The sequence below is a fragment of the Chinchilla lanigera genome, unplaced genomic scaffold, assembly GCF_000276665.1.
Source record: "Chinchilla lanigera isolate Chin_1 unplaced genomic scaffold, ChiLan1.0 scaffold00026, whole genome shotgun sequence".
NCBI classification, from domain to species: Eukaryota; Metazoa; Chordata; class Mammalia; order Rodentia; family Chinchillidae; genus Chinchilla; species Chinchilla lanigera.
Genome location: NW_004955427.1, coordinates 22,280,667 through 22,307,602, shown reverse-complemented (window position 1 = coordinate 22,307,602; position 26,936 = coordinate 22,280,667). Strand labels below are relative to the sequence as shown.

Sequence of the window (26,936 nt, the reverse complement as noted above, 5' to 3'; positions counted from 1 at the left end):
GATATTTCACCCTGTTACAGCTATTATCTAAAATGTTCCCTCAGAAGGCTCACTGTGGTGAAGGCTTGTTTGTCAATTGATGGGCTTTCAAGAAGTGACTGGGTCATGAGGGTGGAACCCAAGGCCTGGTGCATGCTGGGCAAGTGCTCTACCATTAGCTACATCCCTAGCTGAGGGAAACAGGAGGTGGAGCCTCGCAGAAGGGCACAGACCACAGGAGCATGATCTGGAGTGGGGGCTACATCTAGTCTCCTGCCCCTTCCCTTCTGGTCCTCTCTGCTTCCTGGTTGCTGTGAACAGCTCTGCTCTACTCCCTGCCATGATGCTTCTGCCTCATCCCAAGCCCAGAAGCAACAAGGCCCAGGGGCCATCGACTGAAACCTCTGGAACAATGAGCCAAAGTAACCGTTTCCTCCTTTAGATTGACTTTCTCAAGTATCTGTCACAGAGAGGAAAACTGACAAACACAGACCCTAACTCAGGATGAGGGATGCAAAAACACTAAAACCCACCCGAGATCTGTAGAGATAAAATCTAGTGAAAGATCCGAGCAGAAAAGGTGTTAGTGGACCTGTAGCAATTTGGTTTCACTGGTTTTGAGTAGTAATGAATGTTACGTGCTTAATTACCTTCACAAGGTAACCCTAAAAATTCAATTAATAATTCAAACTTGAATTTGGAGCCTTCAGTAATTTGATGAGGGATTCTAGTGGCAGAGAAGCAATTTAGACTTTGTATTTCTGCATGCAGGAAAAGAGCACAAAGAATAACAAGAGGACAGCAGTAGAGAAAATACTGTTTAATATTCCTCCAACTACGGGAGAACAATCTTAGGAAGTTGGGGACGTGACATTTGCAGTAGGGAGGTGCCAGGCAATTGCTTCATAGAGAGGCTAAAAACATTTATCATCACAGGACCAATAATCAGTTTGGATTCCTCATATCTCGTAGCTTAGGTGCCCACCCACTCTCTCCTGACACTTGCTGCTCTCACCTTGACCCCCACCCACTTTTTGAACATTTTTACCTTCTAGCTGACAGCACTGGCACTTACTATCCCAGAGAATTGGATGCCCACACCCTGAAATTGAATTACCAAGACCAATCCCTTTGGGCTACCCACAATGATCACACTAACTCTGGAAAGTTAAAAAGGTGTCATTTTCCTGTGATCTAGAAAGAACTGAGAGCAGAGTCAAGGCCAGGGCTGCAGCTCAGAGGCAGAGTGTCTAGCATGAACAAGGCCTCTGTTCTACCTCCAGCACTGGGCCGGAAGCAGAGTTGATAACTTTAATAAAAGGGAAGAAGCAGCAGAGGAAGATCAAAGTTACGTTTCATTTCAGCAAGGTAAAAGTAAGCATTCTCTTTCCATCTATTTAAAAAAAAAAGAAAACATTGTTTGCCTCCCAGGCCATTTGGAATGTACAAGGGGACCTTGCCCATTCCTATGTGAAGACACAAGTAAGCAAATAAGACATGATTCCAACTAGATAGGACAAAGGGACACACTCAGGTCAGGGCAAATGGTGCAAGGAGGGGCGGGTCATATCAGGGCTTTGCTTAAATCCTCAAAGAACTAATGAAGACTGTAATCCAGAATCACCCTTTTACCTGCTCCCCCATCCTGGACCACTCTGAAAATTAAACCTTAAGTACGTAAATAACATGTATACGATATACAGTGACTTAAAAACTGCAAAACCTTACCAGCATCTAGATTAGATACTGAGAAGAGTACATTTAAATCTGTACTCCTACAAGGAAAACCTAAACATTTTATGCACATTAAAGAAGGCAGCAGGGGTGGAGAGGTTCTCAAGCAGCCACCTTTAATTGCATATTGGTTCTATCATGGAGCTGGGAAGGGGAATCAAATATTAGAGTCCTGCCTGGTCTCCCTGAATGAAAGCACAAGTGATCCTGAAATTCTCGAGTTCCTCTTTGGGAGGCTTGGGCATCAGAGAAGGTCCCAGTTCTCATCCAAACCGATGGGGAAGAAATTACCTTTTCACTGTCAATGTGGACAACATCTTTGGCTCCAGGATCTTCTTCCCACAGCGGAGGCCCTTTTGGATCCTTTAGAAAGGCTACTATGGACTGAGAAGAAAAAGACACAAGAACGTGCATTTTAGCCAGGCAAAGGAAGAGGTGGGGAGTGAGGAACCTGCCAATCTCCAGCTTTGGCCCCCAGGCACGCCAAGCAGCAGCATGGGGCTGAAATGCGGCATGCGTTGGAGGTAAGCGATTTCCACTGTCCACAACACCACTGTCCAGTGACCAGAAATGCACCTCCGCCACTCCCACCAGGCATCCTCTTAAGTCAGCTGACCCATCCCTACTATGGTACCTGTCTTCATAGGCAAAAAGGAGTAACCTGAGACCATGAAGTTGGCTTCTTCAAACCAGAGACACACTAGTGCTTCTGTTAAATCTTATCACTTCCCAGAAGCCTTTCTGGTCAACTGAACAAAGATCTCCAGTCTTAAAGTGAGTAGTTTTGTATCCCTGCAGCCACTAAAACTGCCAATCCTATAAGCAGATAATCACAGCTTCTTAGTACTTCATGATCTAAACCAGGGCTGGGGTGATTTGATCCTGATTATCCTGACTGGCAAGGGTTGGGGTTTGGCTTGGCTTGGCTGGCCTTTGTTACGTAGACCACTGACTCAAATCTCCACTTCTTTGGGAGGAGACTCCCAGGGGGCAGGGGAGAGGGGCAATGTGTCTCCATGCCCCTCCCTGCCCCATCCACAGGGCTTCACTGGTGTGGTCAGAGGTGGATTTCTCTGTCCCCTCAGACAGTCTCTCTAGAAAATGATCCCTCAAATCTGTGAGAACCAGTCACACCTCCATCCCTCCCACCCTGGAGGGGAGTTGCTGGCCCGGCCTGTCAACATGTGGAGCTTTCCATGTTCCCAGTCTGATGAAGCAATCTTCTGTTACTTCTGTTGGCTTTGGTCAAGCTCCAGCAGGCAGAGGTTCAACAGGGTGTGTCCAGTGTGTGCCTGTGTGTGTGTGTGTGTGCATGTGTGGGTGAGTGTTTCTGGAAGGAGAAAGGTCTGACAGGAGAAAGGAAAATGCCATTTTAGTAAAATTTAGCATTCAGTCCATCCACTGGTCATCCAGAGAGAGTCCTTCAGTAAGGCTTGTCATTTTTGGAACCTTCTTTGGAAACAACTACTATGGAAGAATGGGACACAGCAATGCCTTATAAGGTTCCTTCAAGTAGCCCAAGGAAGAGCAGCTACTTTCTGCCCCAGCAAAGGGCAGACTTGCCCATTCTGAGTCTGTGTCAGTGCTTCACTGGGATAACACAGGCCCAGAGGGAAATGGCAGCTCCTTCCTGAAGCCAACACTACCCACTGCTGCACGGGCACCTGCCCACTGGCAGATAAGGGTGCTAGTGAGCACCCATGGGCCTGTTTCCACAAATACCTGGTGCACAATTTAGGGACCTCCAGAGTATGGGGAACCCCATACGCACTACCATCCACACACACACTGCTCTGGAGAGAAGGTCCTGTCCAGTAGACTGCCAGTGGACTGGGAACCCACAACAGGTCAGGGAGCTGCTACTCTGGGGAGTTCCCAACTCCACTCTGGCAGGAGCTGAGCTTAGGGTTAGCATAGCTTCCTGCTCCCCACCCCACAAGCCCCTCAGCATAGGAAACGAAGACAATGGCATGGGAAAAGGACAGAAATGGCCTCTTTTAAGATAAAACTTGAAGAGCTGCGCTCATGGCCTTCTGCTTTACAGATGAGGATCATGCTCATCTAACTGAAGCTGAATGATCACATCCCGCTGGTTGATGCAGAAAGGGTGACTATAAGAATAAGACAAAAGCCAGGATACTGCCTCCCCCACTACTCAGCTGCAAGCTGGGGCAGGAGCTTCTCACTACTTCCCTCATATGTAGTTCTGAGTGGCCACTATTCCCTGCTCAGATGCTCAGAGGTCCTGGCTAAATACAAAACCCAAACCTAGCCCCTCTTTATCAATACATAAGCAATTCCCCATCTCACCCAGCTAACTCTTGCTCCTGGGGAGCATGTGTTCTCTCTGAGGACATTAGCTCATGTGCTGGCACAGAAGACAAAGGGTCACACAGCTCAAGTTGGAGGAATTCTCCAAGTGTGTAAGTAGGTGTTAAGACAGTGAGTAATCAGACTGAATCACTAGAGAAGGTGAAAGCTGTAGCAACTTAAGAAAAAAGAGTTCTTAATGGATAAACAAGAAATGGCCTGGGGAGCTGAGGGAGCGAGACAGGGAGAGAGGCAGACAGAGGGAGGGCAGTGTCGACAGCTGTATAGACAGACAGACAGGAAAGAATGGAAGGAGACACGGAGAAAGAATAGAAGGAGACACAGAGAAAGAGAGCAGGACGAAGGGTCAAGAGTGCACAGTGCAACCCAGTCTGAGAAGCAGAAGAATCAGAAAAACTGAGTTCAGCCCAGGTTGGGACCAGAAAATATATACAGCCCTACAAGGCAGGGGGATGGTGCTGGCCTAGAAGTAGCAGGCAAGTTTGAAGAGGACCCCAGTGTTGAAGGAGAGCTGACTAGCAGCAGAAAGGCTAAGGGTTGGGCAACTGCTATGTGTTAACCATGCAGCACCTGCAGATTACTGGACCTCATGCATTTTCCTTTATGCTTTTCCACTGACTTCTCAATGACAGCCACAATGCATGTGGAACAAGCTACATCAGCTCAAAGGTGCCAACCTGCCCGTGTCCTACACCTCATGCTAAGCTGGACAAGATATGTCCACTTTGGCCTATGGGTGGCCACTATGGGTACCAGCGTAGAGATGAGAAGATGCCTTTGAAGGGGACCTAAACCCATGGAGGGGTGGCGGCGATGTCACCTGCCTCATCAAACTCCTGTACCTTCACCAACTTATCTACAAGTCTGGTCGTTCCCTTGTGTTAGGTAACAAACTTTCCCTAACAGAGTAAAGGGTCATTCCCTTACTCTGCGGACACTTCTGCAGAGACAAGGACCCTTAGGAAGAGGCAGCGTGCAGTCTGCCCTTCCTCTTCCTTCTCAAAGAGACCCAGCCAGAAACCTGGCATCTACTCAGACTGTCTCTGCTCAGAACGGGGGTGGGGGGTAAGGTGTTTACCTTTAATGTCATAGCTCGGTTATATTCTGTGTGAAATGCACCATCCCTGTCAAACAAGGAGAAAAAGGTGTTAACTTTCAGAATGGTTGTGAAGATACATGCCTTCGGTTTCCTGAAGCATCTTAATAGGACTCGCCTATTGAATACAATTCAGGACTTAAAAAAAAGAAGTATAAACACAGAAAAATCATTTTACAATACAATTAATCTAACTTAAAAACTGCTGTTCCTGAAAATATCAATGAAACTTCTCAGCACTTACTTGGAAATTGGAAATGCCCACGTGTACTTACTGGTAATGGAATAACTCGACCTTTTTGTCCTTTGGGCTAAGGTCAACTTTCATCTTCTTGCACAATTTTCTACTCTCTGCATCACTGAAAGACACAAATGTCAGAAACCATTTGTTAGCTGATGTCCTCCCATAGGTTGACAGCATATCTGCTGGTGGCCTAAGAAATAAGCCCAGTAACCTGGAATTCTCAGTAGCAGATGAGATGAGGACCTCACAACAGTGGGTCCTTAGGGACCTAGGTGAAGGAAAATAACCAGTAGGATAAGGGTTGGTCACACAAGTGTGTCCACACAGAAGAAATGCCCAGAATCTGAGGGGGTAGAAAGAAAATAAACCCCTAAGCTGGGTGGCACAATCCTGCGGTTTTACTCAGGAGGTTGAGGCAGGAGGACTGCTTAAATTCATGAGTTTGAGACAAGCCAGAGCAACAGAGTGAGGTGCCACCTTGAAAATAAAAGAAGAAAACAAAAGAAGCCCAATCTAGCTGTTCATCAGACTCCCTGGGGGAAGTTTAAAACATACCGCTTCTTGGCCCTCCTGGACCATTTCTTTAGAATCCATCAGGGTGGGACCCAAGCAAAATTTTGTTTTAAAAAAATCTAACAGTGCCATTTGCCACAGGTCATCTGACCATGGAAAAAGGCAATGTTCTACCATGCTGAAGAAGTGAGAGATCTGACCAAGTGCAACAGAGGGCACTCAGGAAATGCCCCCTGAATGCCGGAAGGGAAAGGCAATGACTTGGGAACAGTCTCCCTACGGTGGCAAAGGTGCTGTCAGATACAGTCCAGAGGGGATGGCAAAGCCAGGGGTGAAGAGGAGTGTGGGGGACAATGGCTCACTGCAGAACGGGGCCCAACAGCATGTCGTCACTGGAAACCTTCCTGCCCTGAGGTCACATGCACCCTTTCGGGATGCCGCACACATCACTAGAACAGTGGACACTGGGGATTGGGTTTGCCCCATCCCTTAGAGCTCCGTGGTGAAGCCAGCTCACAGGTGGCAGCATTGTTCGGGGACATCGGTGAATGAGACTCCCTAGCTGAGTTAACTTCCAGGAGAGAGGATCCACTTTCCTCGTCCTGCTTCATTCTGCTGCGCTCAGCTGTCCTCATGACCAACTACTCTCACCCAATGTAACAGCAACCAGGCCAGGGCAGGTACAAGCCTCCACACAGAGGGGCTTGGGTCCTTCACGAGGCAGAGGGATGACAGGCCTGGGTCGTTCCAGTCCCAATCCCTGTCCATTCTGCCAGAACGCACAGCATGGAAAAGTCCTGCGGCTGAGCCTCGGCGACGTGCCGAGGAGCAACACTCTGGACCAGCCAAGCCTCCCTTTCCCTGCTGTCTCTCCCTCTCTCCAGTGATATCGACTTGTCCTTTGCCCTGCCCCAGAAATATTTGCTTCACACATTTGGTTTTGTCCACAGTTGTCACAGGCATCAGGGTCACAGGCAGCAGACACATGGTAGATGCACTGTAAACAAGCTGAACGGACGGATGAATAAATGAAATGGGCAATGCCGTCTCTGAGTTCCCTGGCTTCCTGGGCTCCGTCTGCTGGGCTCAGGAATCCTGCCATGTGACAGTGCCTGATGGGGCTCTCTCACCTCCACTCCCGCTAAAACTGTATCTCTTAAAGTGTCTAAGTGTACACGTGAACATGTACTAATGGTATTGCACAGACAATAGAAGTCATAAAAGTTCAAGAAGGAGAGAAAATTACCCAAGCTCTGGGACTTAAAAGGATCTGGGTTGATAGATTAAGTACAATTAATTGATCCACTGCCTCCCTCCCTTCCTTCCCCAGCTGTGGCTGAGGCTCTAGGGGGAAAAGGAGACAAAAGCAGCAGGCAGGGGGATGAGCTGCTTTGCCAGTAGTCAGGAGATCTAAGCCCTTCCCTTCCCTGCCCAGGCCCAGGCCCTGCCTTGGGGAATCTGCCATCAGCCTGCCCACTTGCTGACCTGCTCCAGAGAGTGAGATGGAAAGGCCAGTATCTGCTATGCCCTGTTCCTCCTCACCTTGCTTGGCCCTGCTCCGCAGAGAATGAGGAGGGAAGGATCAGAGGCCTGTGCACGCCCCCTTCCCAACCTCCCCACCCCCAGAGAGACAAACGGTGCTGTCATGTGAAGTGGCGGTGGGGAGCTGAGTGCTGGTCTGGAGTGTCTGCTGTAGGTACATGGGGCTATGATTAGATCTTCATGTGCAGTAATAATCATCCAAAGACTGGTGATTTATACTTCTGGGAGGCAGAAGCAGGGATGACAGGTGGGGGCGAGAGCAAGAACAAAGAGAACAAGGTGCTAGAGGCTAAGAACAGGAGGCAGTAAGTCTTTCCTAAGTCACAGCCTACCTAAGTACCACGCCATTCCTGTAGAAAGGCTTGACAGCTGCTAGAATGTCAGATTCTAGATGTGGATCTGCCATGAGCCAGCTGTGGCTTTTGATGGGCCCTTAGCCTCTTGAGCTTAAAAATGCAGGAGCTGTCCACACACTGAATGGAGCTTCTGATCCCTCAGGGGCGGGAATCAAGTAACACTAAAAACCAAGACAAGCTCCTTGCCTCATATCCTGATAGATGAATGAGGAGCCAGAACCCAGGAGAGAAAGATGGAGATTCACATGAACCCAAAGCCCTGTCATCTCTCTCCCAGCTCCCCCTACTGGGTCACCACTCAGCCACGGCCAGCATTCTTAGTCCACAGTGAACTATGCTCAGCCTCCCCCTGGTAGGGTGGAAGGGAGGCCACACAAAAACCAGCAGGCAAGTCCTCTACTGACCTGTCTTGGCCATGAACTCTGGGCCCTGGCTACCCCGGCCTCTCTGGGCTCTGTTTCCCCATCATCAAAGAAGGGTCCATCTCTTCCCCCCATCTGGTGGACCTGCCATGGTGGGATTCCAAGAAGGTGGACTTGTGATTCCTTCGGCTGGGTAGGAGATAAGGCATGAGCAACAAATACCGAGAGTGACTCTTTGGTGCCATGTGGAGAGGACAATGTGACAGAATGTGACTGAGATGAATGAATGTGTTAGACAACAGACGTGGCATAGCTGAGCCTTGAACTTGGACAGACCTCGGTGCCTCATAGCATTCCTGGATGGAGGGACTCTAAAGCAGAGACTTTCCAGATGGCTTGGTCTCCTTGGTGTCTGCTCTGAGAAGGTCCGTAATGAGGCCAAGTCATGCACTGCAGGCGGGAGCAGGGATGGGAATGAGAAGAGCCACTCTCTGTCCACCTTCCCCGGCCAGCAAGTCTAAGGTTCTGCTCCTCAGTGGGGACATGTCACTACAGGTGGTATGGCTATGTGCCAGGAGGATCTAAAGCCAGAAGATAAACACAGTGCTTCTTCCAGAAGTCTAACATGACTTCAGTATAGTTTCAGACAGCTCCTGAAACTGAAGCCCATGGCAATGTTTGCCATGCATATATATAAAGGAGCAAATGCCAAATTCAAGTAATTTTTAGAAGAAAACATAAGACTTGAGTCTGCCACATCTGTCTTGGCAGCTGTCTAATCTTGCATTTGGGGAGCCCTCACTACTCCAGGAAATCAACCAGATGGGAACAGAGGAGTAGAGAAGGAAGAAAGTGTGATTGGGCAATGACCTTAAACCCCAGGAAAGGAGGCAGCCAGTACAGCTAGTCCAGCCCCCAGGGAGGCCACCTCAAGAAATAGCATACCAGGCCTGGCGGCATCTGCGGCTGGGCCACCTCCACCTCCCAGACAGCATTCTGCTCACCAGGGCCCAGCCCAGCAGGGCACAAGGAACTGCCAGCTCCCTTGCACACAGCCCATTTAACAGCCAGACAACCTTCACCCGCCCAACTGGGCACGGCTGCTGACGCTGGAGCCAGAAGCAGAGGGAGAGAGAAGGAGAAGCAACAAATCTCTGGAGAGAAGACACATCCATACTGACACCTCACAGCATAAGTGAGAGGGCTTGGGACCAGGGAGGGGCTTGTGTGTGCCTACACTGTGCATGTGGCAGCAAGGAGAGAGCCAGGAAAACCAAAAAAAGAACAAAAGAAATATCCCCATGGAGGAGTAAAGAACAAAAAGGCCAAACGAATGGGAGAAGAAGGAACCTAGGTCAAATCTGGGAAGTGGTACTAGAACCTTAGCAAAGCGAGAGAAAGAAGGGGCACATAGCACAGCAGTTCAGGGAGAAGGCTAGGAGACACCTAGAATGCAGAGATGCAGAGAAAAAGACTGCCAACACTGGAAGGTGCGTGTCCAGCACACACGCACGAGCACACCAAGACTGACCACTGTGGCACTTCCCAGTCGAGGCTATTTAGGGCTGAAAGCAATTTGGAAGATTTCATTCCATTTTGCACAGAAGATTAAGTTGAAGCAAGGAGGGAGGCAGGTGTGCCAAAGGCTCCACAGCGATTTGTGACAAGTCTGGACTCAAAGCCAGGTCCCCTGCCCCCTGTCCCACAAATCCTACCGTACCGCATACTTTCTTACGGGGCAGAGCAAACCACCTCAGGGGCTGGGGCTGACTACCATGACCAGTACCTTCTTCAGGGACATGCTCCCCAGAACCAAGGGATGCTACCCAATAAAAACATGCAATGAACAAATGTGCCATTCCTCCCAGTCCAGCTTCTTCCTGGACGATTCTGCCCAGATAAAATAGTAACAGCGAAATGGCATCTCACACTGAAATCTACCTGCTCATATACCTGTTACCTATTCATTGACCTGTTCCTTAGCACTTAGCAAGAAAGAAGGCAGAATATGTAGCACTGTCCCATGCTGCAGATAAGGAAAAGGACTCAGGGTAACAACTCATCCGAAAGCAGTGTATGCTCTTGCCAGAGGCTCCCATCCCCTCACCTGCCCTTTGAAGGGGAGAGGTAGAGTGGCCTGTTCATTCCCGACTCCCCTGCCGCTCCCATCCCAACCCTCATGTCCTTTGCTAGCAGGGCAGGCAGCAGAGCTGGAGAAGCGGAGGTGCGAACCCCAGCAGGGCACAGTGTGTGTGGATGCGCTGTGGGCAGTGACCATCTGCTGTTTAACAGTAGTGGCTAAAGACACCAACACTGGCCCTGTGCTGCCTCCTCCCTCCCATGCAGAGATCCGTGAAAGCAGTCCCAACACCACCTCTGCCCGGCCTGGGGGTGTCTCCCTCACACAACACAGACCCAGACAGACTGTCACAGTTGTGGAGCAGCCAATGTAGGCCCCAGAGTTCATACAGTAGGGTTCCTGAGGATTTAGGGCAAGTTTAGGAAAACAGGAGCAGGACCAGGTGAGTAGAAGGGCAGGATGCCCTGGGATCTCCTCGTCCATCAGCCGCCCCTGATAACTGCGGCCAGGAGGCCTGCAAGGAGGACCACTACCCATGGGCTGCTCTGGGAAGATTTTAGCTGCACTTTGCCTCTTAATTTACAACTCAGATGCAGATATTCTGCCTTCCAGCAGAATGTGTGTTGGCTCCATAGTCCACCTATGTATCTATACTGTTTCAAAGCTATTTAACATTTTGGTTTATACTTCCTCTTACAGGAACAAATGCAAAAAACTGAGAAGTAGCTACATGGAACCACCTATCCTTTTTGTGCAGGGAGCCTCTTTTAACCTCTAGTGCCCTTCTGTCTCGAGTTTAATTTCAGCACATCAAATTCACTGGACTTTCCCACCGGCACTTTTACTGACTCCAGACATCACGACTCCAAACTTTACTGCTAACCTCTTCCTCGTCTGTCTTCACACTGAACCTGACCCCATTTAGCTCAGGCGTCCTGCTCTGGATGTTCCGCAGCTGGTATGTGCGAATGAGCGAGGGCACCGGGAGCACATGACACTCTGGATCTTTGCCCTTCCTTTGAACTTTCCTCCTCAGTAAAGCTCTTCTCCACTTTCCAGGCGGCACCAAGTGACTGGCCCTCTGTACACAGAGCCTGTTTGAAGCCCTCTCCACCTGGACTAGACACTTGGCTGTATCTGCCTCCTCCTCCTACCTTGGGCTCCTGGGAGCACTGTCACTCACTCATGTGTTCACAAAGCATAGTAAGTGCTTGGTAAAGGCTGACAGATGGACTCAGGTAGAAACAACAGCTAAAGCAAAGCTCCCTTGCTTGTTCCTGCCACTTATAAGCCTCTCAAAAACTCCTTGTAATAAGGCTCCATCGGCTTGGCAGAACTGCTGTCATCTTCAGATATGGAAATTCCAAAGTACCTTGTCTCCTCTGATAGGCTTTGTCACTCTGCCAGTCACACAGAGCACTGCCGGCAAAATGTGGGAGACAGAGAGACACCTGGAGACTGGAATACCCTCGGACCAGCTATGTATCAGAATTAACCCATAGCTAAGCTTGCACCAACCATCTAGTGAGCGGGCTTTTCTGCTCAGCTGCTATCCAGTGAATCTGGAGGTTTGAGGCCAGATTCACACATGCACACATTTACTCACATTTACATACCATTGGAGGCTAAGACTTACTATCTTAGCCTTATGCACTGCTTTATGAAAATATGAATTTCCTTCAATTCTCTCTAATCACAGACTGGACAAGGCTAAGGTCATCAACTTAATATCTGTGTGTCCCAAAACTTCACTGGCAAAACAGCCATTTAGAACTCAGACTGAATAGAAAGAGGATTACCCTGGAGTGGGGCCTATAAAAGCTCACTTAACCTGCAGGGCAGTGGCAGGGTTTGTGGTTCGGGTAAAAATAGCTATATTAAAGGTTTTAGCCCTTTCCAGGCCTGAGCCAGCTCAGGAGCCAAGGCCCAGTCAGGCTGCCAGCAGACTGCACAACCTCAGCACTGCAGAGAGCAGAGACATCCAGAGGGGAGGGCCTGAGTTGGAGGCGAAACTCGCGGTTCATGCTACTGACTCCCCATGACCAACACAATGCGTGAGCCTGAAAAATCATCCTGCCTCTCTGAGCAGCAGGGCTCTGAACTATAAAACAGGGAGGACTCCTCTGTTACCTGCCTCTCTCAAAATAAAGCAACACATGAGAACATAACCAAAGGGAAAGCTCTATGGAAAATAAGAAGAAAAGGGGCAGGGGCCCAGAAGAAAGGGAGACAGAGCCACACCACCCTGTCCAGGGCACAGGTGCCCTCAAGCATCATCTGGGGTCATCTTCCAGCACTCCCACTGCAGTAACCGAAGGCTGACCCCCGAAGCCCAGGGACCCCCAGCCCCCAGCGCTGTTCTCCATGTGCCCAGGACGTACCCACAGTCCACCCAGCAGATGGTGCCTTGTCCTTTCACTGCCTGGGCCACAGTGGACAATAACCTGAGATGATTTTCAGCTGCCGCCTCTGTAAAAGAACAGAAAATTAAACATCTGTGCCTAACAGCTTTAGGCCCCCGGGCAGGTGGAGGGAAAGAAAGGCAGAGTTTCTCGGTCCAGGTGTCATCCCTATGGGTCTGGGCAAAAAGCATCTGGGTGCTACTGTGGGAAAGCAGGGCCTCAGGGACAAGCGCCAGGTCCAGGGTTTCAACCCCTTCAGCCCGCAACAATCCACAGTGGAGCACCTGTGGTGTGTTTGACACTCGCAGCCAGCAGACTCCTGCTCACCTTTCCCCTGTGAACCTAGCAAGCTCACTCAAAAGGCACACCGGGTAGATGTTGGTGGGGAGAGTGATCTGTTGCCTTCTCCTGCTAGACACCATATGATACATCCTAAGGCCAAGCAGAAATGATGTCTGAATTATGTGTCTCTACGGAGCTGCCCTTCCAGTGTGGATAATGGTAGCTGTTTGTGAATACAAAGCATGCTGAGCCTTTCACAGATGCGAACAAAAAGCATCGTTCAAGAAACATGCACAAGTTGCTCAGAGGAGGCACTCCCAGGAAATCTCAAGGAGGGGGAGCCATGGAGGCAGCAAAGCCATTGTTCCAGATGGCAGATGGGCCTGGGAGGGGCTGGGGGCACAGATTAAAGGAGGGCAATATAACGTACCCTCACCCCAGCCTTGCCTTTCGCCACAGAAAAGGAGGTGCTGCCTGGAAGGATGGCAGGGAGAGAAAAAAATTGTTTCCACAATGCTCTGAAAACCCCCGGAGGACATTAGTCTCATGCAGCAGGCATGGGCAAGGAGGCCATGGCTCAGGCCTCACCCCCAGCTCACCAAAGCCAGAAGGAGCCTGGGAAGTGGGCAGCACAGGGACGCTAGAGCCAACCACCCAGACCAGGCTAGGAGAAGGGCAAGACCTGGAAACCCCACCTTCCCACTCTGACCTACCATAATATTCCCTGTCTTGGCCCCATGCTGGTCTCAAAGCCCTCTGTCACTGCGGAATTAACTCAGTTTTCCTTCCTGTCTCCCATGAGAGGAAAGGAGAGGCAGAGGCAGCATCAGGGTCCAGGTCTGCGGCACTCGCTGGTAGACCTCAAGCAAGTTCAGTATTTCCTACTAGCTGCCATATCCTCATTTCCAAACTGGATACCTACTGACAGCCTGCACTGGCTCCGATGACAAAGGAGCAGACAAGACTGTCTGATGATAGTACCTTAGATTGCAGATCTGCCCCAGAAAAGGCATGCAGCACATTCCTGCACTAACAGCCAGCCTAGCTCCAGAAGTATCCAAGGTGTGAGTCAGGGATCGACAGAGTTACTGCTTCTCCCATGCCTTGCCATGCCCTCATTCCCCAATAGCAGAGAGATGGTGGTCATGCTGGCCTCCCAACTGCAAACCCAGGGAGTGCGTGTGCCACACTCCCGGAAGCAGCAAGTGGTACTGAGGCCAGCCATGTGCCGCGATGCTCAGGGCGGTGGGTTTTAGGAGGGACAAACATCTGAAATGCTCATCAGCCCACATGCCAGTAAGAGTTGAAGAGGAGCTGCTGGGGAAGGCCGTGCCAGAACTGGCCCAGCTAGTGGCTGTTGCTTCTCCGGGGCATGGAAAACCTGGCAACTTCAGGGGCAACAAAAATGCTTAACTCTGCTGGAACAGAGCTGGCCACTCACCCTTCCCCAAAGTTGCTGCCAAGAGCTACGTAAACCTCTGTCTGCTACGCCCTTGCCAGCCTCAAGGTCAGGAGGGCAGCAGCCACTGCTCTCCAGTGAAACTGCCATGCCCCGAGCTTGGGGTCCACTCCAAAGTCAGTCGTGGGTCGGACCCCACAGCAGGACAAACAGGGGCTGGGCAGGGCCAGGGCTACCAGCCTGGCTGAGTGTCCCCAAGCCTGGGACCAATTCAGCCAGTACCAGGCCTGCTTGGGCAGTTAATCAACAGCTCCAGTGAAGCATGTCCTGGGATGCTTGCTGTGCCATGCAGGGAACCAGTGTCTACCTCACCCTGTGAGGTCCTGCACACACATCCTCTCCCTTCCAGGTTGTGAGGGGCTGCGGGGACTTTTCCCATGGAATAACCCTTGGGATGCCAAAGTGGCTGAACTAACACCCCTTTGTGACTCTGCCTCCGCCTTCCAAGGAAGGCAGACATCCTCACAGCTTCCTAGAGTGGTTTCTGCCCTGAGGACTCCCCCTCTGCCCTCTGCCCTACCCCTTCCCACCACCACACCCAATCCTGATGGGTGACCCCAAGGCCAGGAAAGATACTCACCAGATTTAGAGTACAGCACCAGCACGTTGTTCCGGGTCCTGAGAAGTTTTTTCAAGTCCTTGGGGTCAGATATTCTCACAATGAGTGAGGAGACTTTTGTGGAGGTCAGACAAGTTGGCAGGACCACCTGGGGATCAAAGAGTCAAGGACCATAAGTCCCAGCTTCTAGCCTGGCCCAAGGAAGAACTGGGGCTCATGGACGTGCTGCCTAGAGCACATTTCACTTGCAGGGGATGAGGCTGATGGAACGCCACAGGGCACCACCAATACCCTGCCTGTCTACCTTCAAGGACACTTCTCGGCCCATATCCAGTCTCTATCTGCTGCGCCACTCCCCGCACTTCTGTAAGGATGTATGGGATAAATCAAAAGCTGCCTGGAGGTCACTTATCCCAGCTGCCACACAGCAGCACAACTGAAAGCTCCATTCTACCTACAGTATCAAAGCATACAACCTGCAGGAAATTAAGGTATCTGTTAACGTTTAGGATGCGAGTAGGTGGGTGAAGGGTTCTAGCTTTTCTCTCAGCCAACAAGAAACAAACTCTTTCCTCCTAGAGTCCTGGACAGCCCTGGGAGCTGCAGGTATCAGGTACCTCACAGGCATGGTGAAGGGTAGGCTTAAAGCTTGGGGAGTCTGAGGAGGAGCAGTCATAAAGCAGACCCTCTTGCCTAGCCCAGGCACCTGCACAATATCCATGGCCCACTTGGCGGAAGACAAAGGGTTACTGTATGGAGAGCTCACCAGGTACAGTGTGGGGGACGCAAGAATGCGCACCAACCAAACCTTGAGATCACTCATCTTTCCAAGCACCATCCCCCAACAACCCCCCTCCCTTTTCCAGATGCTGCCGTCAGTTTTACTTCCCAGGCAAGTGATTAGAGGACTTTTCCTCTGGAGAATCCAAACAGAAAAGAAAAACAATGTAGAGTTAATGATTTCAAGAACCTCCAGTGAAACATGAGTTCCCACTCAACACTTCACTATGAGGCTCCCAGAAAGCAAGTCTCCTCCACCTGCTCCTTGTACTCCAGAGCTGCCACTCCCTGGGCTGTGCCGCTCTTCCACAGGTAACCAAGGCCCACCAGGTCTGCCTGCCTCTCTCTTTTTTTTTCTTTTTTCTTCCTTCCTTCCTTTTTTCTTTTCTCACTTCCTTCCTTCCTTACTTCCTTTTCTTCTTTCCTTTCTCTGTTTCTTTCCACTAGCAATTGAACTCAGGGCCTCTGCACTGAGCTACATGCCAGGCCTTTTTCCATTTTTCTTTTTTAAAATTTTGAGACAGGGTTTCACTAAGTCACTAAATTGCACAGGCTGTGCTCAAACTTGAAATTTGCTGGGATTATAGGCATGTTCCCACAGGTCTCTTCTCCCAACACCAAAAACAGACACCAAAACAAACTAATAGAAAGATGAAACTCTGAAGGAAAAAAAACAACAACAAAATTATAACTCTTTTTTTTTTTTTTAATCTCTGAGAATTTTATCTCTGAGAAATAAAACAGTACATTTATAAACCAAGAAAAGAATGCTGTGAGGAATAGAAAACAATCAGGAAATATCCTTGGAAAGTAAAACTATCACAGAAACAACTTGGGTTAGAAACAGCACAGAAAAAATTTCCCAGAAAACAAAACAGAAAGATTGAGAAATAAAAAAGGATACATATACATGCCAGGTGTGGAGACACATGCCTATAATCCCAGCACTTGGGAAGTGGAGGCAGGAGGATTACAGCAAATTGGAGGCCAACCTGGGTTACACAGTGAGTTCAAGGACAGCCTGAAGTGCATAGTGAGACCCTGTCTCAAAACACCAAAAGCCAAAAAAAGGATATGCATATAATAAAAATAAGAGAATGGACCCATTAAGTGCAAAAGCCAAATTAAAGGAACTCCAGAAGAAAAAAGAGAGAGAAAAAGAAATTTTTTTACAAAGCTGGGCATGGTAGTGCATGCCTATAATCAATTCTAGCACTTTACAGGCTGAGGCAGGAAGAGTACCACAAATTCAAGGCCAGTGTGGGTGACATAGTAAGTTCAAGGGCAACAGCCTGAAGTACATAACAAGACCCTGCCTCAAAAAATCCAAAGAAAAAAAAAGAAAGAAAGAAAAGAAAATGTTCCAGAAATAAAGGATGTGCATCTCTAGTTGAGAGGACCCAGCATCATGAAAAAAAAAAAAAAAAGAAAAGACTCGTGGAGGTTCATCAGCTGAAAATTTTCAGAACAACTGTTAATAAAGAGGAAATGTGGAAAAATTCAAAGGGAAAAGAATACCACATACAAAAAAATCAGAGGTCAGAACTGGCAAAAAAAAAAAAAAAGCTCATCAGAATAGTAGAAGACAGTGAAATGATGCCTTCACAGTTCTCAGTAAGCGTCACTTCCAACTGGAATTCTATACCCAGCCAAAGAATCTGTCAATCATGAAAGCAGGTTCACACAAGCCAAGGATATCAGATGTGCAAACTTAACCACCAAAGAACTCTTGGAAGCCACAAGAAGCCAGCTCCACCAAAACAAAAAGTAAACAAAAAGGAGAGGTACATGGAACCAAGGAAATAAAGGATCCAACAGAAGAGAAAGGCTCTCTAAGAAGAGTTACCATGTGGCTAGTGAACAGTTTGCCAAAGATGGCTGTTCAGGGGGCTGCCGAGCAACCAACCCGGACTGAAACAAAGACAGAGATCATGGAGGAATATGGTCCATAAAAAGAAGCAACTAGAGACTATTTTATATGTCTCACCATATTGAGAAGTTTTCATTTCTGTCAGAAAACTTTTAAAAATGAAAAATCTGAGCCAGGCACAGAGGTGCATGCCTGTAATCCCAGGTTGAGAGGATGAGGCAGGCAGGTCACAAGTGTGAGGTCAGACCGGGCAATTTAAAGAGATCCTGTCCCAAAAATTAAAAAAGAAATTTAAAAGCTCTAGGAATACAGCTCAGTAGTAAAGCACCCTTGGGCTTGATCCTTGGTATGAAAGAAGAAAGAAAGAAAGAAAGAAAGAAAGAAAGAAAGAAAGAAAGAAAGAAAGAAAGAAAAGGATGGAAGGAAGGAGAGGAAAGAAAGAAGGAAAGAAGGAAGGCAGGAGGAGAGGGAGGGAGGGAAGGAGGAAGGAAGGGGGAAGGGAAAGGAAGGAAGGAAAAAGGAAGGAAGGAAGGAAGAAACAAAGAAAGAAAGACAGAAGAAAAAAAGGAAGGGAGAGAGAGAGAGAAAGGGAGGGAGAGAAAGGAAAGGAAGAGAGAAAGAAAGAAGAGAAAATGGGTAGAGTCAGGCTCTGAATTCTAGCCTAATGTGTTCCCAGGCCTTCTCAGTCCACTGCCTCTTTCTAGCCAGATGTCTTAAGTTGAATCCAAACCCTATCACTCAAAAGCTAAAACAACCAGGCAACATCACTCAACCTTTCAGAGGCTTAGTGACTCACATCTGATGTGGGGATAAAACCTCCCTCATGGGATTGCTGTGAGGATGAGATGGGATAGCTTATTGAACATGCTTTATAAATCAGAAAGCACTCCGATAGGATCAGTTACCATAATATACAATCCAAATTTCCATCTCAGCAGAGTGGAAGACAGAAACATGACTGCAGTCGAGTGTTTCTAAATATAACCGACCATTGGAATCCAAAGGTTCCTTTTTCCCCAGAGTAAAACTATCCAGGAAGAAGAATTAAGGAATTATTTCTCCTTCAACCCACACTGCCCAAGCTGTGTACAAGGACCCACTGCCCTTATTGAGGCTGCCCCAGAAGCTCACCAAAGAATTCCTTCAACTTGATTAGTATGTGTTCACAGGTAGCTAATGGACTTCAGACTAAAAAGGCCATACATAGTTCAATGCACAGGGTGATGAGACCAAAATAAATAAATAAATACATACATACATACATACAAGAATCTCTTAGAAGGGGCTGGAGATTTAGCTCAGCAGCAAAGTGCCTGCCTGGCAAGCGCAAGGTTGTGAGTTCGGTTCCCGGTACCGGAGAAAAACCAAAAACCAAAAAGAATCTCTTAGAAAAACATCCTGACTTGCTGCTGTTGTTAATCCTCAGATAATCTGACCAGTTAAGAAAACCACTACCTGATCCAGGGCTCTGACCTGGAAACCAGCCCCAAAGCCTGCCAGAAGCCTATGCCTTGTGAACCAGGGAGAGGGAAAAGAGACTGTGTTCCAGGCAGCACACACACAGCTGGTCACTGTGACACAGTGGCCCCACAAGAAATCGCGGGAGCCTGAGTCTCAGGTGCACCTGGCTTCCCTTCTATAAAACCAGTCAATCCTCCAGACCATGTAACCACGGGTCACCTGAGATTAAGCAACCACTTTCCCGGCAGCCACCAAAGCCCCGACTCAGTGTTTATCGTGACACAGGAGAGGACTTAAACCGTGGCAGAAATACGCTGAGCAAATTGACTTTGCTCGAAATCCACCATGGGGCACTAAGCTGGGGCTGGCCCTGGCTCCCTGCACATGGCCTGCTTTAGAAATCTCCACAAAGAGCCTCTTTCCCCACCTTCTCCCCAAGACTAAGACTAAGACCTTTGGAGGACAGGGCCCCTAAAAGCCATCAGGAAACATCTGCCCAGCTTCATAAACAGGACAAATCACAGCCCTGGACTGCACTCCTGACCTGCAGAGGTCATGCCCAGAGCATGTGATGAGACGAGTCTGTGGCAAGGACCACAGAACCCAGGGAGCCCACAGTATACGGGCCTGGCTTGGAGCTGAAGCCGGGGAAGGCAGAAAGGCCTGCGCTGGGGGTCTTGCTGGTTTGGCTCAAGAGCTGGCCTAGAAAGAAAGCAAGTGAGAGCACTGCTGACTAGTCAACAGGGGCAGCTCAGGAATGTTCAGACTCATCTGTCTGTAAAGTGACGGGGAGTGGCCTGGGAGACTGGGGTGAGGTGACAGCTAGGTGGCTGCTCAAGAGGAGAGGAAAAGGGTCAGTTCTACTACTGCTGGGGAAAAACAACAAATGTGATGCCCGTTCATAAGTTAAACAAGGAAGGAAGAGGAAAATGTCTAACATGGCTCCAGGGACCCCGTCGGGGGGCATGCAGTGGTGGAGTAGCTTTTTCTCACTAACTGAGGAAGATGACGGCAGGTTTAAGCTGCGCAGGATGTGTGCCGGTGAGCAAGGAGGTACCCAAAGAAAGGTCCTTCAGTGTACAGGATGAGCCGCAAGGTGACTGAAGTGTTCATAGGCTAGGGCCAGAGGGAGCGGACAGGGAACAGCTCAATCCAGGAAGAGAAGGCAAAAGAGCTGAGATAGGAACAGACCAGACTGAGGGGTGAGAGGCTGAATACCTGGGAGAACCTGGGGTGGGGTGGGAAACACAGCACACACATCCAGCACAGAAGCTAGATGACAAGGGAGAGAGCAAGAACTGCAGCAGGGTCAGGAGGATGCCGGGCTGTCGTGGAGGATGGAGCCCACAGGAAACATGGGGTTTGTCCAGAAAGGCAGGATCTGAGGGTCTGAGAGCAAGAGGAAAAACAAAGGCAGATTCAGGCAGAACCCAGGGAGACGAAGTCCACAGAGCTGAGATCTGAGGCTTTGCATCTTCTAAGGACAGAAGGGATGAAAGGTTGTGGGTCCCCCTCCGACTAACCTCACCCTCTTGAGCAACCAGGGTGGGGCCAACAGGGAGCCCTTCCTACCTCTCCTTAAGCCCAAGAGGTCATCCACCGGCCACTTAATCCTCCTAGGCTGTTTAACCTTCCTCTCCTGGAGGGAAGGTCCAGGGAGTCCTTGACTGCCTGGCCCTGGGTCCTCCTGCAGATGCCTAAATCACAAGCCAGAAACCTGGGCAACAACAATAATGGCTGCCACGATAACAACTGTAATGATGCTCAGCCTGCTTGCTCCTCTGTCGCGCCTTAGGGGAAAGGGCGGTACTGGAAGAGTGAGCACTCCCTAAACCAGCCATTTCCAAGCCATAGTGGTATCTTTCCTGTGTTTGGCAGGCTTGTGAACTGACCCACTCTAGGGACAGGAGAAAAAGGATCTTTGTCCATCACACAAACTCCTCTGACCTCCGACCACGGCCTTCTTTCTGCTCATCAGCTCTCTGCTTTACCAGCGTTACTGGTAAATAAAGACTGAGCCATTCCAACCAGCTGAGCTGAGACCATAAAACACCTCCCCAAGCAGGGCAGAAATCTACTGCTGGGAAAGAGGCCCCCAAAGCCTGGTCTAGCTGCTATCAGAGAAGCAGCCCTTCCCCATATAGACCAGTCTCCCTAACTTCTGTCACAGTCACCACCCTACCCACGCTCCTCCTTCTTTGTCCAAGACTGTCTCCAGAGCCCAGCAGCACCCACGGTGCCCCCACAGCATCCTTGCTCCATCCCACACAGCTGGGGCAATTGTGGAGGAGACAGCACCTTCGTCACCCGCCAGCACCCCTGCACTGCTCCGGTACCAGGCGTCTGCCCATCTCTGATCAACTGGCTTTGCGGTTTCTAAGCTCTGCCCACCTCTTCTCTCTTTGCCATCTTCCAGATACTGCACAAAGGGCACTTGATTTGAAGTCAGACAGATCTGGCGTGAATGCCGATGCCACCATTTACAGCAGGTTTGTTACTAGCCCTCTGAGTGCCATCTCCCACCTGGAAGCTGGAAAGGATGATCCCGATGCCCACCTGGTGGGTTGGCTCAGGACTGGATGGCAGGGAAGACGTAAAGAAACTGACACAATGCCTGGCATATAGAAGTACATAACGATTGTTCATTATCTGTGCCAGTACTATTAGTGAGCAAGGGCAATGACAACACGGGGACCACCTCTTCCTCTCCAGGCCCTGCCCGCAATCAGACAAACAGCAGGTCCAGGCAGGAAGGAGTGCACACGTACACACATTCAGCACCAGAAAACCTGGTGTTGCCAGCCAGCTGCAAAGCGACCCTGAGCAAAAGGTCATGCGGCACATTGGGAGCACACTTTCCAGGTCTTACGCACGCTGACCCTGCCTCTCACAGCAGCCAGCAAGTGGGTACTCACCCCACTCCACAGTGAGGAGCCATGGCCACACAGTAGCTACGCGGTAAGTCAGGACTAGAGTTCTATCCCTGACTCCCAGCCAGAGGGCCTGCCTCCCTCCACCATCAGCCCCCAGATGGCTGCAACAGACGGCCAAGCCACCCAGGAGAGCCATGGGGAGGCCGTCCCCTCCCAGATTTACACTGTGCTCTGCCTTCTACAAGTCCAGTGGACCCAAGGGCATGCAGATCCTGCAAGTGGCAGTATCCCCAGAGCTGTTCCTCTTCACAGACTGCAGGCAGGGCAGTGCCCATTCTCTACCCACTCACCAGCACGGGAACAAGTCCCTCTTCAATGGATGAGCCTGGTACCCTCCCGCCTGCACCCCTGACTGGATCTGGACATGGCTGGAAGATAAGCAGTTACACTCTCTGCCTAAAAAGGTTCTGTCTCAGGGGCACAAACCAGCACCCTCACACCTGCGGTCACTGGCGCTGTCATCATAGATCCACAGATTCACAACCCCCTGCAGGCCCTGGAGCTAGAGACACTCAATTACCTGAGAGTGCCCTGCTAGGAAGGAAGATGTGGGGGTCCCAAGTTGAACATTTAGGAGAAGCGAAAGATGAGGAATTCAACCTTTTTTTGCTGACACCTGGAAAAAGATGCTTTTCTTATGCTGGATGTTGTAAAGAAACCAGTTTTAGTTTAACCCACATTTTGCTCAAAATAGCTTTGAAACGTCGGCATCTGCAAATCTAGATGCTGAAGAAGCTGGTGGTAAAGGACCTGAGGGGAAAGGTAGGAAACAGAGGAGGGTCTGGTTGGGGAGGGCTGGAGTGGGGTGAGAACTCAGAGCTGCAGTTTTAGGGGAAGAGCACTGCACTTGGAGTCAGAAGCCTGAGTTTTGTGCTGACCTTGACAGTTACCGGCTATGTACGCTTGAACGAGTCGAATCTCCTGCAGTCTCTGTTTCCTCCTCTGGAGGATGGAGGGGCTAAAAGGTTTTCCAAAGTGCTTCTCAATTGTGCCATTTGAGATACCTAGTCTCATGGCTACTACCAGAGAAGGTGGGCAGAAGCTGCTGAGTTTTCCTGGGCTTGTGGCCACCCACAAAAAACCATTACCTCTCAGTCTCCCTTGCAACAAGTATGGCCATATGGCTAAATTCCAGCCCTTGCAATGTAAGCATAAATGTTATGCAGCAACTTTCAGGAACTGCCCCTAACAGGCATCAGATAGGAGTCTTCCTGGTCACTTCCTCCTTCTGGCCAGCTGGAATTCAGACAAGGTGGCTGGAACTCAAGGAGCCACCTTGAAACAATGAAAAGGAAGGATTTGCTAAAGATACGGGGTTAGCAATATAGAAGACGTGGAGTTCTCTGATACCACAGAGGGATACACTAGCCCTGGACTAGCCCTGTCCTGGCTTCTATATGAGTGAAATAAATGACCTTTAATGGTACTATCATTCTTGGGTCTGATGCCACACATATAAATAGATTTGAGTACCTACTGGAACAAAAGCTCCAACAAGGAAGAAAGATGAACATCTGTTCCAGTAGGGATATTTCAAGTGTGTAAGTCACCCAATCTTGTGTTCTACTTTAGATAAACTATATCAGGAAGGACACAGAGATTGGTTTACCATGTGTCTTCTGATTCTCCAAGTATTGGCTTTGCTGGTTCTCACTGATAACTCAATCATCTGGCAACAGCTACCCGCAAGCCCAAGGAGAATTAGCTGGGGATTCTCTTGCTTGCCGACCTCACCCTTTTCTAGTGAGGGGACCCTACACAGGCAAGGACACCTCTTGCTGAGCTGGGCTGGATGGTTTCCCTCTGCAGAAATCCCCTCCACAATGTTTACGCACCACCTTCAGCTCCAGAGCCAAGACTCACAATTCCTTGACTCAGCTGGACTCAGAAGGTTGTAGGCAGAACTCAGTATAATGAAGCTCTTCTGGAGTCCATGTCCTCAGCCCTACCCACCTCACCTGGGATAGCCTCAGTCATCAGGAAGTTTGAATTCCTCTCCTCGCACACCATCTGTCAGCCGACTCACTGCAAACACGGCTGTCCACTCTCCTCTGAGGGCTCTCAAGGTGAAATTCCTGATCCTTCAGGGGGACCTCAACTGCCTTCCTGTCCTGAGTCATCTTCCGTAGATACAGCCACCTGGTGACACCAGAGCTCATCCTGATGCTGAGCTTGAATAGGGTAATGTGCTGCATTGCACTATAATTTATTTTTTGGCAATAAATACCTGTGCTTTCATAATTCAAAATACAGGAAATTAATCTAGTACCAACCTTCACAGGTGGGCCATAGTTGAAAAAGAAGAAAAAGAATAAGGATGAGAAGCACCATTATTAGATTTCTTAAAATATGAACCCATGCCATACACTGCTGGCAAACACCTAAACTGTACAATTCTTTTGTAAAGTTATTTGGCACAATGTATCAGTTATCTTGAAAGTACTGGTGCTCTTTGGCTTGGTAACTCCACTTTGGGGAATACGTCTTGAGGAAATTAGCAGAAGTTCTGATACAGAAATGACTCATACAATCCTACCCATAAGAGTTAGAACCTGTAAACAAACTAAAGGTCCAACAGCAGAGGAAGGGTTATACAAACTGGAGTAAACAGCTCAATAAAATATTACAGTTATTTGAATAATGTTTTTAAGGATCAAAAATATTTGTCTTAACGTTCTATTTTTAAAAACAGGATTCAAAATATACCTGGTGTGACCACAACTTGAAGCGAACAAAATGATGTTCAGAAAAAGATAACAAGAAAACAAAAACTAAAGTTTTGTTCTTGGATAGTTCTTATTCTTCCCCTTTATCTGTTCTACTAACTCATCATAATAAAAAAAAAAGTCCCATTTCAATATTGAAAATGTTACCACCATTTGGCTATCATGACAAAAATAATTAAGTCTCAAATATCTCCCCACCAGAAAATACAGCTTTACAGTGAATAAACAGGGTACAATTCTTAACCACAGGACCAACATTAACACCAAACTGTCATCACATGCCTCCTGATATGAAGCACTGAATGGACACACCACCAAAAATAAAACACAGGGAAATTCTTCTTCAAAACTGGCAACGTCAGAAAAAACAACAATTGAACAAGTTTTCCAGATGAGAGACTAAGAAAGGACAATTAAATGCAACGTGTGCTTCTGGATTGGTCCTGAACTGACTGTAGCTGGCCCTCTATATCTGGAGGTTCATGTCTAGCTTTAACCAACTCTGGACAAAAATATTTGAAAGGAAAATTTCATCTGTACTGAATATGTGCAGACTATGAGTCCCTAAACAACAGAGCAGAACAATTACTCACTTGGCATTTACATAGTACCAGGTACTACACGAACACCAGAGGTGATCTAAAGCACATGAGAGGGTAGCATAGGCACACATACAAACACTGTACTGTGCCATTTTATGTAAGGGACTGAGGATCCATGGATTTTGGTATCTGTAGGAATTCTAAAACGCCAAGGGCACTGAGGAACAACTGTACTACCTTCCTGGTTTTGATCACTGTACTGTAGTTATACAGAAAAGAAGGTCTCTGAATACTAAAAAATACAGTCATGCATCGCTTAACAATGGACGTTAATTCTGAGACATGCAGTCCTTTGCTGACTGGAACATCATTGTATGTCACATGACTGGATTGAAGCATTTAGTGGGCAAAGAAGCATCGCATATAAACTTTATACGTTAGAGAAAAAGTATGATTAAAAAAGCATGATGAAATACTAGTATTTCTAGAACCTGGTTAAAGTGTATATGAAGAGTGTTTTTTTTTTTTTTTCTTGCAACTCTTTCATAAGCCTACTACTATTTCCTAACAAAAGGGAAAATACCTTGCCTAATAAAAGAAATTTTAAAAAAGAGATCCCCAGAACACAGCAAATACAGGCTTGCCTCTCCCACAGACTGCTTGAGACCTGTCACTGTCCAGCAGGCTTACCTGGAACAGTGCTCACCTGCCCCCTCCTCCTCTAGCTGGATGGCATGCTCCTTCAAACAGAGGATCTTTCATAGTTACTTTGGGTTTCTGTTGTTGATTTTGGTTTTTTGAGGCAGGGTCTTGAACTGTAGTCCAGGATGGCCTTGAACTCACTATGTAGCCCAGATTGGCCCTGAACTCATGACTGTAGCATGCTCAGCTCATTTTGGTTTTTTTAGAAACTGTTATACAGAAGCTACAAAATGATCTGAATGTCACACATACCTAGTAAATATTTGGAGAATGGCTTCAATGAAAAAGAGATACACAAAAGAGCAAGAATTTTAAAATATGACTAATTTATGTTCCTGGAAAGAGCAAAATTTAAGCATATGTCACTACTCACCATGGCCGAGTACCACTATTCACTGGGAGCAAAGGCCTAACTGCAAATCAAGTTTGGATCTTTCACCATCCGTACTTCTTGATGCTTGAACATCTACCCAGCAGCCTTTGAAGTAAAAACAAGCGCCATGAGTCCCTGAGGATATGTGTGTGCCTGTGTATGACAGGGAGAGACAGACAGACAGACAGACAGACCCTATCTTTGGGATGCAGGATCCATGGACTGCATCTTAATATATGTGCTTATTAAGAAAGAGAGAGAAATGAAAAAAGCATCTGTCTAGCAAGGAATGGAACACAAGAGAAGATTCTTTAATTCCAAAATCCAGGGCCTAGGTATTAGCCCCACAATGACTCTAATATTTAAAAATACATGCTTGCTGTGTGACCATCAGCAAGCTAGGCTGTTTATGGAACTATCTGGTTTAGTTATTTTGGTAGGTGTAAGAAGTACTTCATTACACTCACTTTGCAGATAAAAAGGAGCAAATTATTCATTTTATGGACAGGAAGCAAAAAGACAGGAGACAGTTGGTCCCAATGTCCCTTTTAAGTGCACACCCCCAATGACTGAACTTCCTCCCACTAGGCCCCACCTCCTATGGATCTAC

General features: G+C 48.4%; 1 protein-coding gene across 1 annotated transcript in view; it reads right to left on the bottom strand.

Moving 5' to 3' along the window:
- The window catches only part of Pdia5 (protein disulfide isomerase family A, member 5), an 87,394-nt gene that overhangs the window by 48,521 nt on the left and 11,937 nt on the right, over nt 1-26,936 (bottom strand). The window contains exons 2-6 of the mRNA XM_005386524.2: nt 14,961-15,087; nt 12,619-12,706; nt 5,416-5,499; nt 5,123-5,168; nt 2,005-2,097 (exon numbers count right to left, since the gene is read on the bottom strand). Of these exons, the coding sequence (XP_005386581.1) occupies nt 2,005-2,097; nt 5,123-5,168; nt 5,416-5,499; nt 12,619-12,706; nt 14,961-15,087 (438 nt within the window). The remainder of the gene's footprint in view (nt 1-2,004; nt 2,098-5,122; nt 5,169-5,415; nt 5,500-12,618; nt 12,707-14,960; nt 15,088-26,936) is intronic.